The sequence below is a fragment of the Berghia stephanieae genome, chromosome 1 (genome assembly GCF_034508935.2).
Source record: "Berghia stephanieae isolate SIO BIC M18660-M18661 chromosome 1, UCSD_Bste_1.3, whole genome shotgun sequence".
Taxonomy (NCBI): Eukaryota; Metazoa; Mollusca; class Gastropoda; order Nudibranchia; family Aeolidiidae; genus Berghia; species Berghia stephanieae.
The window spans coordinates 75,016,102-75,028,778 of record NC_088360.1 but is presented as its reverse complement, the minus strand read 5'-3'; the positions used below and the strand labels follow the sequence as shown (position 1 = coordinate 75,028,778).

At 33.4% G+C, this 12,677-nt stretch overlaps 1 protein-coding gene across 1 annotated transcript in view; it reads right to left on the bottom strand.

Moving 5' to 3' along the window:
- Positions 1-4,571: 4,571 nt before the first annotated feature.
- LOC144957032 (ras-related protein Rab-23-like) overlaps positions 4,572-12,677 on the bottom strand; it is a 29,926-nt gene continuing 21,820 nt past the window's right edge. The window contains exons 5-7 of the mRNA XM_078887970.1: positions 12,316-12,398; positions 11,761-11,844; positions 4,572-10,789 (exon numbers count right to left, since the gene is read on the bottom strand). Coding sequence (XP_078744096.1) covers positions 10,662-10,789; positions 11,761-11,844; positions 12,316-12,398 — 295 coding nt within the window. The 3' untranslated portion in view covers positions 4,572-10,661. The remainder of the gene's footprint in view (positions 10,790-11,760; positions 11,845-12,315; positions 12,399-12,677) is intronic.

Genomic DNA, 12,677 nt, shown 5'->3' with positions numbered 1-12,677 from the left:
GCAATGAACACGTTTTTCACACAAAAAACTGAGTTGATTTGTATACAAACTTTTAAATTAAACATATTTATATCTTTATGAAGACTCATGAGTAAGATAGATTTCTTATTTCATCTAAATATATGAGTATTGATGGCAGTAATAGTAACAGCACGTTAACACTCTAGTTATAACTTAAGTTTGTCATTCTCTACCTTCAAACTGGAGGTGTAGAGATAGTCCATCTAATATGTCAATTCAGCTTGTTTCGTTTTGTATGCATATCAAAGCAAATTACTCTGTAAAATTTCAACAATGAACGTTCTTTCTGGAAAACAATTGAAAAATATAATACAATTCATACAATCAATCAATTAATCAATCAATCAATCAATCAATATCAATCAATCAATCAATCAATCAATCAATCAATCAATCAATCAACCAACCATTCATTAAAACTTATTCTTTTTGAGAGTGTCAGCGATGACTCCCATCATGCACAGGGCACAGTCGAGGCCTGACAAACTGACATGCTTTCCCACTGTGGGCTGTGACAAACTGGTATGCTCTCGCAATTCACGAGCCCGATTAAATCGGTTTTTAAAAAGTTTTTACTCACAAAAATGTGTACTTTCGATGATCTGTATTTTTATTACAGTTTTTTAAAAAACCAGTGTCAATAGCAATAGGGCACTTTTTGTCTCCGTCATTCGTAACGATGTGTTTTCCTTCCGAATCGAAGCCCTCTCAATCTCACAACTCCTATATTGTCGACGCTATGATGTGTCTTAGTAACTAGTCAGAGACTAAACAATGAAGCCCGACCAGAGACTAAACAATGAAGCCCGACCCGAGCCAGGGAAAAAAAAACTTGACAAAACTTAGTCCGAAGGTGTCGTGATTTTAGTCTTGGACTTTCATGATTAGAAGTGTGGGTCAGGAAAATGCAAGCCTTGTCTGAACGCCGGGTTGGATCATCCTTCGTCTGGTCCCTATCCTGTTGCTGTTCCAGCATGATTGCATCCAAGCTGGTATCACCTTCAGGGTCATTGGGGCACGCAAGCTCCTGCATGACGGCAACGTGCTACAACTACAACTACAACACGCAAGAAGCCTGGTGCGGGTAATGGAAAAGGAATGAGCCAACAGGAGGGGAACTAATTGAAGACCCCTGTAAAAGTCTCCCAGGTCTACAGGATCAACCAAGAAAATACTGGGTAGCTGCAAATAGACTACGGTCAAAACATACAAGAACAGCTGCCAACACGCACAATAAATGGGTGCTCCAAGAATCACCAACATGCCCAAAGTGCAACCAAGCACCACAAGATGCAAACCACCTCGTACTAGATTGCCCAGAGACAAAACTGGAAGGGGGATTTGAAACCATCAACAAATGTGATGATGACTTCCGAACCTGGATTGGTACCTTGAACATAGAAGTGTAGCCGAACGATAATACTACTACTAGTCTTGGACTTGCTTGGTCAGCTCACAATAAAAGCGATTTTTTTCAAGTCCTTCACTAAAGTGAAGACGAAGTGAGACTAAGCGATAGTCCGCCTGCATAAAAACGGGCCATGTTCTATGTTTGAGCCAGAAAGATTTATCTTCCTGGTCAATTAATTTCTCAGGTGCTTTATATTATTTTCACAATAATACGGAAGATAGTATTTTTTTCATAATCAAAACCAATAATGATTTTTTCAAAGTCTCCATTTTTCATAATACATTGTTTGACCTGACGGATGCTGGCAAGAATCTGGTGTTATGTGTCTTACTTTTCCTGAAAGTCAAACCATCCAACCGTTTACAGCACTGATAACATGAAATGAAGTGAGTAGAGAAGTCGGTACCAGAAGACAACAGAGGACAATTAATATATAGCAAGTTAACTGCCGTACTCTTGAAAGACACGTATTTAAGATGTTTGCCAGAAAACTCGCCGTTAAAATATCCGATTGATTTAAATGACCATCGATCGATATTTAAAGGAAGAGGTTTCTGGGCAAATTAAAAAAACAAGTAACCCCCCCCCCCCCAAAAAAAAAAAGAAAAAAAAAAGAAAAACAACAAAAAACAAACCAAACAAACAACAAAACAAAAATTGAGCTTTTATATAGGGCAATATCCACTTAATGTGCTCAGAACGCTTTACAGGGGATCCCTAGCCAACAGCAACGCTTAATATGTAAGACGAGACATGACGTCTGTGAGGCGATGTTATAATTGGTTTTCGTACAGTGACAACGCTGTCAATGACCAGGTATTCATTTTACACCTGAGTACGGCGAGAGAATGTGAATATATAGCCGTTTCCAAGGACTCGACTATGTACCGCTCATAACGGGACTCGAACCCTGGACCTTCCGATCTGAAGTCGAGTGTCATACCACTAGACCACCGTCACACAAAATACGTGTCGTTCCAGAGAAGGGCAGTTAATTGATTAATAACATGAAATGGAGTGATCAGAGGTGCTGAAGACATTACTATATACAGTACTATGTCCTACACTATTTACTCCTCTTTACTTTGGATGTCAAATAATACTGAATAATAAATAGCTAGGACTCTGAAAATAATTACACCTGAAAGCGAAAAGGAACAAAATAATGAAATCCATATTATAGTATTGTCTTCTGTGTTGATTGGTGGATCAGCGGTTCGGTGACCCCTTGTCACAAAAGTCAAGAGATGTTAAGCGTGATCGGTGGCCGGACGGGTCAGCGTGATCATGGAAAATTCTAGTCCCGGCGTTGTTTCCTTGGGTAAGGCATTTATCCTTCCGATGTGAATAAGTACATAGCTATTGGCAGTGAGGGATATTGTAGGGTGTTAGTACAAAAAGAACACCGAACAGGCGACTGGTACTTTATGAAACGTTAAAATAGTTCCATATGACCTGCTGGGGGCAATAACGAAAACAGTGTGAATCCGTGGAAATACTCGATATAAATGTTTATACTCATCACATTCATTCATTTAAATAGCAGACCAAATGAAGTGTGCTGATTTTGCTTTTTTGCGGAGTTTATGGCGCTTGTTTGAGGATAATTGCCGGTAAAAACGAAGACAATTGAATATCAAAAATATTATAAAAGTACCTAAGAAAAAAGTATGACTGGGGATATCTAGTTGAAATTAGAAAACAGGAAGAGATACCGCATAATCTGTATGTCTGGTCTGAGGTCATCGAAGCTACGGGCACACAGGATCTCAAACAAGAGGAATAAGCTCAGATAATAACAAAATGACATATTGATAAATAATCGCACACCCCACATCAATCAAACCTTAGCAACAGACCGCCGTTTAACGTTAGTTGATAATATTGCATAGCCCGAATACAATAAATCAATATTATGTGGACTCAAATTGGTTGTGTTTGGTTTTCGGTTGGGGGGGGGGGGGGGGGGTTAAGACATTTTAGGTCAAATTGATACGACATAATGATGGTAGACGCCATTCATTCGGAACAATTTTATAGTTATCATTTAAAAAAGAGGTGTCAGAAATTAGAGAATCAGTATTCTAAGCCCAAGTCTGCGTTGGACTATTTTCACTGTTATGACGTTTAAAAATGAATTTTTGTCAGACATATTGGTTTTAAAATCAACCAAATTCTTAAGAATGATCCATCAATAATGAAAATATTAGGTTTTTCATTGACAACTATTTATAAACGTACATAATGGCCATATTTGTTGCACATATTTGCATTCTATAACACATCATTTCACATTCTATACGATTTAACATTCTTGTATTGGGCAAAATTTTGCGTTGGTTTGATTGTATTTCCATTATAACAATAAACCCATAACAATTTGAATTATCAGATCTGCACTACGGCTTTGAGGCGCTGCACTGCGGCTGACGCCCGAGTTTTTTCAGTCATCCCTTGAAATAGACCCTAAAGACAAATTTTCGCCCATTTGGGGATGAATAAAGGGAATTTTATTTATTTACTTTCCAAGTGTCCTCTTCGCAACAAACGCTTTCAGCAAAGGCCTTGAAATAACTCGTCTGGTTTCAAGATGATGAGAAAAGTCCACGAGTTGAATTGAAAAATAAAGATTATTATATCCCAACTGTTTTGGGCGAAAACCGATTTGTCTTAAGCCTAATTGCAAAAACTATTACGAGGCCTCCTTACTATCCTTGTAAAAAATCAACAACAAAAAACAATATCCCGACCACAATGAAAATTCTTGATGTCAAATCACTAAACTCAAGAACCAACCATTGCGATAAAGAATACATTTTGATAAGATATGATATAGGTCATTGGAGGAGTATAATGATAACATTCTTGAGCTTCTTGAAATGTCAAACTCACTCCCCATTCGCTCTCCTGAGGCAATGCAAACAAGTTCGAAATTTATAGGTCAAGAATCTTACACAAGAAGTGACCATGCAATAGTCGTACCAACTGCCAACATTTAGAGTTTGATAACCTCATACTCGCATATTGTTTTCATCAGTTCCTCTTCATTGTTGCAAGCACCCAAACACTCACACAAAACTGGCGCCGACAGCCGAACATAATTTTTAGAACGAAAGCAAATAACTATGAAACAAAATTGCTGTATCACAATTTTCTTTATTTAAGACATCGACTAAACAGGACAATTATGGTTCTTTAAATACAGTGGCAATAACTACCAATATTTCCATTACAAAGGTAGTTAAATAAGAATTGCTACGTTTAAAAACTAAATATATTGGAAGACAAAAACACAGGACAGCAGTAAGTTATTGAAAGTTGGAACATAACAACGTGTTTCAACAATAAATTGGAATGTGAATTTCACGTCCTCCTCCTAATCAGATTTACCCTCGTTATAATCTTATTATAATTATCGTTCTTGCTAAGCGCATTTTCTACACAAAGTTTATCTAACGAGAGCGTTACAAAATTAGAATTAAAACTAATTTTAAAATGTTATCATACGTACATGTATCTAATCAGCATATACATGGTAAACAAAGCTGTTAATATATTTCTGTTATAAACTGACAAATGGTCAGAAAATTTCTACTTCACATGTCGATCGATTACAATGACCCCCTGCTTGCCAAATTAATTCATAAATCAAAGAGTCACGGGTTTAATTAAAAGATACTTATTTGAAGCAAATTTTTCGGGCCAATATGTTTAAAAAATCGTTTTGAAATAGTCACATATCCTGGGACAGATTTAAGTCCCTTATACAAAACCCCACCCTTTCAGTAATCACTTCAATACTCCGCTATGGACTATTTAGACATTCGGGCCACCATTTAAAACATGAACAAGAGATGGCAAAATTTGGCCCAAGTAATGTTTAATATTTCAACACTGATTAAGATGCCTCAGTAAAATCAAAGATTGATTCTGGATCTGTATGTTACTCAATGTAGACTCAATTCTATGTACTGGTATTTAATTAAGTATTGGATGAAATCAGCAGTATATAATGCACATTCATATCAGTAACGCTAGTAAAATACAATAAATATGAACTGTCTACTGTATGAAAAACAAAACAAAACAAATTTCTGAAAACAAAACGCATTGATTCCAGAGTCAAGAAAATTTACCCCCCCCCCCCCAAAAAAAAAAAAACAACAAAAAAACAAACCAAACAACAAAAAACAAACAAACACAAACACATTTGTGGTCCCAAATGTATAAAGCAGAATGCAGAGTGAGCCCGTTTTCATTCATGACTTGAGTACAAGAAAGATGATAAATAATTTATCGAATTAATTACAAAGAAAAAATAAAATAAAATAACTAAACAAAAGTGAAGGAGATAAAAAATATTTCAAATAAAAAAACAAAACAAAACAAACAAGAAACCTTCAATCGTCATAAACATTCATTGACACACAATCAATGTATAAATCAATAGTTTAGGAAGCGAAATTATACGTGAAATACCAAGAAAAACTCTGAACTTGTATAGCTGAAATTGATTTTATAATAACATGTAGAAAAACTGACAAAATAATAAATGATCACAAGCGTTGAAAATGAAATCACTTCAGGAAATCACTGTTCAAGATTCTTACCCAACAATGAAACGTTTTAGGGATATTTTATCGAATTCAATTCTATGCAATAAATGTCCTATGCAAAAAAGGTCCCTTCCAATTGGCTTTGACCATGTATAAAAGATAAACACCTATATCGGTATTCATAATAAAATATACTGGTAGCTTCAAGAAAATCAGCACAGGTGAAATAAATAATTTTTTTTAAAAAGAAAGGAATTTTGACTAACCGGTCTCAAAAATAATCACGTCAGGATATACCTGATGCATCGACTTGGATTTGAGGCTCAACTTATGAAATCTGAATTGAAATAAATGCCTTCATAGAAGAGACTGAGTTGTGTTACATAAACTTCTAAAAAAACTTGAGAATTCTAATTCGATCCGACATCATAGTGGATTGATAAACAACAATGAAAAAAAAACAACTCATAAACAGCGCCTCTTCTCCAAGCACCCCCCCCCCCCCCCAAAAAAAAGAAAGACAACATGTCTTATAATATATTTCTTGTTGTTTGCTAAATAGACGGTTTTTAATTTTATAGAATAAATTCATTGATATTTACTAAGTTCCTTACGGAAGACTTTCTACACATTTTGATAATGGAATCTTCGTTGATTCTTGACAAGGTTCACCCATGTTATAAAGTGCAATTTTCCCTTATCACGTCCGCCTTTAATAGGGAAAGTAAACCTTGTAATTCGTTTCAAATAGAAATTTTATACACAAATTTTGTGGAAAAATCTGCTTGCTGACATTTTTTTCCATTCATGGCGTAATGACATTGGCGGTTTTCTAAAATCTATCAATTCAATCGTGATTAATACCATTATGATATTTCTTGAAGAAAAGACATTATAAAAGAAAGTGTGGACATTCATAATTTTATTCCGGAATGCAGCAATAAAATGAGATTGATAAACAAAAATCTTCACTTAAATAATCTAGCAAGAAGTAGATGTTCACCTCCATTTTAATGAATATAATACAAAATTACAAGTAATTGTAAATATAAATAATACCCTTAGAGAAATGTCAGTCTGAGACAGCTGTTGTTCATATGGCAATTCTTTTACGACTGTTTTATCACTATTACATAAATGTTAACAGGTCTAAATATTGATGAGACATACTATAAAAACAAAAACATAAAATCATGCTGGGATAAAAGCATTTGGCATTCGACGGCAAGATCATTAAAATTTAGTTAACATTAAAACAAAACGGATTATATAAATTGCTTTGTAAATCCCGGTTTGCTGAGGACTTAAAGTGATACGATGGAATGTAAAAAATAAAATGCACATTGGATATAAATATTAGCAACATTTTCACATTACCTTATCAAAATGCTTTCATCACATATCTTTCAATATAAAAATAGTGTTTTTTTTAAATTTATTTTAAAAATATTCAATAATTCTTAAACTCGAGTCTTTCTTAGTTGTAAATAGGAAACCTTTTCGTTTCCAAGGTTATAAAATATGCAGATCTTTAATGAGTGGTGAGTATACCCACAATTTAAAAAATAATATTTGTTATAAAACTATAACCAAACATAGAGAAATTTCATTATTTTCCATGTATTCGTTTGTATCAAAACGTTCAAGTTTTTTATTATTGTTGATCATTAAATATAAAATATACTAAAGTTAAACATGAATAGACATTAATAAAATAAATCGAGGATGCAGTTTTACAACTCTATCCTCCAACAGATATCTTATGGATTCTGGTAATGGTATACATAAATTACAGAAATATTACTTCGCATTTTTCATATTAAAAAAAATCCGAGATTGCAGCTGAGAATGAAAAGTGGATCTATAATAATTTACCAGTTAAGGAAAAAAGGGTAATCATATCACAAATAACCAACTCTATGTCACATAAAAAGATTGAAACTCGATTTTGACCTATCTGAAATCTAAACTTATCAGCTTCATATATATTTTAAAGTTCATTATTGACGCATTGCATTTTAAACGGATATGTATGTCATATAATAATGCTTCCTATTTATTTCCAATGAACAATGAAGAAATAATTTAATAACATTGAATCAAATTCAAAACACGGTTAGCAACACCCTTTGCCCAACTTTTGGCATTTTACTGGGAGCATAAGAATAAATGTCGAGGTCAAGATTGACTTATATTTTTAGGAGTAAACAAGATTTATTTCAAATACGTCAAATAAAAAAATAAGTTCCTATGTTTGACATTTTATGCAACGTGTAACCAGAGATCCAGAGACTATACCCCCCCCCCCCCCCCCAGAGATTCATTATTTTATATCTATTCAATTTCTAATCAACGAACAAAAATATGATCAGTGATATAATTCATTTTTTTTCTTTGTTTTGAAAAAAAAATGCATCACATAAATAAATCACAACGATATGATATAAACTTTTGAATACGTAAAGATATCACACATATGTAAATAGTTTCAGCTTGTAAACAAAAGATAAAGTATTTACTATAAATAACAACATTGAAGTGAAATATAATGAAACATCAAATTTGCGCTTTGTAGTCCATGGTGTATGATATCACTTATTGAGATCAAGAAAGACTAAGATCCATTCTTCCAGAATTAGAGAATATAAGAAACTATGTAACTTTTCAAAATTCGAATTTAATTGTCGTTTGATTTTAACATGTCAAATTAGCTAGAGCATGGAATAACATGCACGGCACTGACACAAATTCAATATAGCATGAACATTTTTATCATTGTAACTTACTTTCGTAAAAAGTTAGACAGTTTCAAACATCTCTTTTGTCAATGTCTTAAGTGATTAAATATTTCATCTGAATGATTATTACTACACAATAACTAGTGAGACAGAATACAACATTTAAAATTCAATGATTTACATCATGTTATATCAATGGAATGCTATGGTTACTGAAAACACATAATATATTCTTTACAACAAAGAAAATATAAGACATAAAAACTGGAATAATTGGTAATTTGTCCAAATTTTATATTTCGGACAAGATCAATTCAATATAAACATAAAGTTTTTAAAACCTATACAAAATTTTTTTAACTCAACTGATTTGGAACATCTGCATAAAAATATTAGTAGCTCGGTATTAAGTAAACGCATAAACATAATAAGTATTTCAAAAAGAAAAAGGTAAATATTTAAAAAGTAAATCAAACAACAAAATGAAAACTCTTTACACATATGGCGTTACATATAAAGAACAACAACAAAAAAAAAAAAAAAAAAAAAAAAAAAAAAACAAAGCCAGCAGTAATTACACCCAAAAAAACCCGGGAAAATTGTAAACAATGTTTTGTGGTGTAGATTCCTTTTCCTCAAATAATTTTGTTTAACCCTTAATGCCCAAATAACATAAATAGCCCTTTTCCTTCCTTCTGTTACTTAAAGAAAAAAAATTCATTCTTTAAACTGAATTTAAAAAAGATTGGAAAATTCCACTTGAATTCATAAAATATAATGCGAGGATACATTTCGTGACACAAAAAAATAATTTACAATTTGCCGTATTGGCAGAATTTACATTTACAATAATAAAATGCAATAACATTTTCAAAGTTCGAACCCTTTCCTTGTGCCAGACATAGCATACCAGTTTCTGGTGCAATCATTTTTAGTCCTTTAATGACCGGGTCAAATGACCTTCCATGGAGCGAAAATGCACTCAAAAGTAAAGATGAGAACTATATATTTGTTTATTCAAACATATAACTTTATAATCTGACAGCGTTGCCAATTAAGGAGACAAAAATTTACTGAAATTTTACGCAAACAAATAGACAGACCCCTTTCTGAGTGCTGAACTCCAGTAAAAACACATAACGTTTTTTCCCGTCTAGCAGGTGATTGGAAAATTCACTGAGGGTCTACAACATACTGAATTCCATAAATATACGGAAAATTGGAAACCTTGTTATTCTGTTGGAATGTACGCACCTCTCAAAATTTAAGAGAAAATCTCCTTCCTTGATCAGCTACCATAAAAACTGCATCAACCTGACATCCGTGGATCCACTTGGGAAATCAGCACAATGACACTGGATGTCAAATGTCCAGTAGTCCGAGTTCAGCAAAGTAAATTAAGTATCTAACCTATTTTAATGTTAGTGTGGAAATCAGCTGATGGAATAGGCTTTAAACAGGTTTTAATTACCATGTAAATAATTTTTGTTTTCAATTTTTTTAAATTTAAGGAATCATTTTAAAATAGTTCTATCTGTAAACATCTATCGTTCAATGACTTAATAGCTTATTCATCAGACTGATCCCTCACCCCCCCCCCCCCTAAACCGCAATTTCATCCCCTAATTTCCAATGGCTGTAAAAGCAACATCAGAGAGGCTGTTTTAAAAATAAAGTTTAATTTAATCAACATTTGAATTTAACGTGTGAAAGATTAAACAAGCTGTTTTAAACAACTTTATCTTGAGAGATATCCAAGATGATACCAGGATTTTATTGAGCACTGCAATTCACAATCACACAGAACTAGTTAAAGGAAAGGATTCTTTAGGATTTCTATGACGTGATGGTAAAAAAAAAAAAGAAATTTAACATGTTTATTCGATGTAAATGAAGATATCAATGGGACTATATTATATTGGATAAATCGAAAGACTACAGGAGGGAACACTTGGCTGTGACTAATGACTTCTTCCCGTGTGTTCTTCTTTTGCTAGGTTGTAGACTTATAGTGGGTTTATGGTTTTTGTCGTGATTGTGGTTCTTGTAGTCATTCATCAAACCTGAGTAAAAGATATAGATAAATATAATGTCAATTCATAAAGGGCTTTTTAAGGACACTTGTCCAAAATTAATAATGTTGTCTGAGAAAAGAAGAGAACCAATTTTCAGCTCACGTCTAGGACACATTATTTTCAATGTGACAGTACGGGAAAGTCGTTTAATTTTTATAATTATAAACAAAAACATTAAACACAATAAAATTGGAGAAAATTCTTCAGAATATTGTCAGACATTTTACTTGGACTTGACTCCAGGATTAAGGGTGACCGAATTCAAATCTCAATAAATTTAGTAAATTATCAATCTTTTAAATATTTGATATGAATCTAATTATAAATGTTCCTTCATTACAATGATGAAAATTATTTCTATAGCGCTAACTCTCCCTCAGTGGCATCTCTAAGCACTTCTTCAATGACAGTGAATATTGCTATAGTGAATTTAGTGAGAAACTTTGGATCAGTCACCCGTGTAAGATTTTAAAATTCAAAAAGTGTGCAAAAACGAGTGCCAGACAAAGCAGAAAGAAAAATACAAGTAAAATATTCACCCTCAAAAACAGAAGACTGGTTTGAATGAGTATCAGTCCTCATTCTTTCTGATTACCAGTTGGACATGCTACTATTACAACATAGAGGTGACCCGATTGTTGAGACGATTAAACCCTTATAAATGTTTTTTTCATGAGACATTTCCGCTGTACTCTCTTTCATGCACAATCTAAACTAAACATTTTGCATGAAAATACAAGGATGAAAAGGTTAGGAGCATGTGCGGATGTAAGATAAAAAGCTGGCACTATTTTGATGTTGGTTTCCAACACCCAGTTTAGGACAATAAATACAAAATTATGAAGCACATTGAGCATTATGGAATTGAGAAACAGTGCCAACTGGATGTGAACATTTAATTTGGCATGTTTTTGTTGTTTTTGTCTTTTTTTGTGTTTGACTTTTTTTTTTTTTTTTACCTTGACCAATCTTATGCTGACTGACTTCTTCCTGTACAACTGTGTTGAGTTGGTCTATATATTTCTCTGCTAAGTACCGGAACACTGGTAGGGGAGAGAAAAAAAATCAGTAACGCGAAAGATTAAAGCAATACAAATATTTACTGTTTCCTCTCATAGGAAATTGTTACTTTCTCTATGGCCTCCCCACTGTCTTTTTCTCAGACACCCTTTGACAACACAACCACCACCATTATCATCATCATCTTGACCATCATGATGATAATGATGATGATGATCATCATCATCATCATCGTCGTCATCATCATCATCATCATCATCATCATCATCATCATCATCATCATCATCATCATCATCATCATCATCATCATCATCATCCATCATCATCATAAATCATCATCATCATCATCATCTCTCATCATCATCATCATCTTCATCATCGTCGTCGTCGTCATCATCATCATCATCATCATCATCATCATCATCATCATCATCATCATCATCATCATCATCACCATTATCATGATAATCACCAATTACAACTTTCAAGCTTACCCTCCTCAACATTCAGATTTTCCTTGACAGATGTTGGATAGAACCGTAGACGTAACCTCTTTGCTAGGTCTTCAGCTTCATCTCTGGAAAATACAAAAACTGCTTAATTACATTGGTCATAATATAGAAAAATATTAAATGTATATGTTATTTGTTTTTAAGGGTTTTACTGCGCTTGCAACACATTTAGGTTATATCAGCGCCAGTAAAAAGGAAGAAAATGGGACAGTAAAGAGTTATAGAATTACAATTAAAGCACCCAAGAAAAAGTAAGACATAGGGGAACTGAGAACAAATAGGGATCAGATGTAGATTCCAAGAGCATACCACCAATGTACTTAGTTTGAGACCACCTAAAAGTC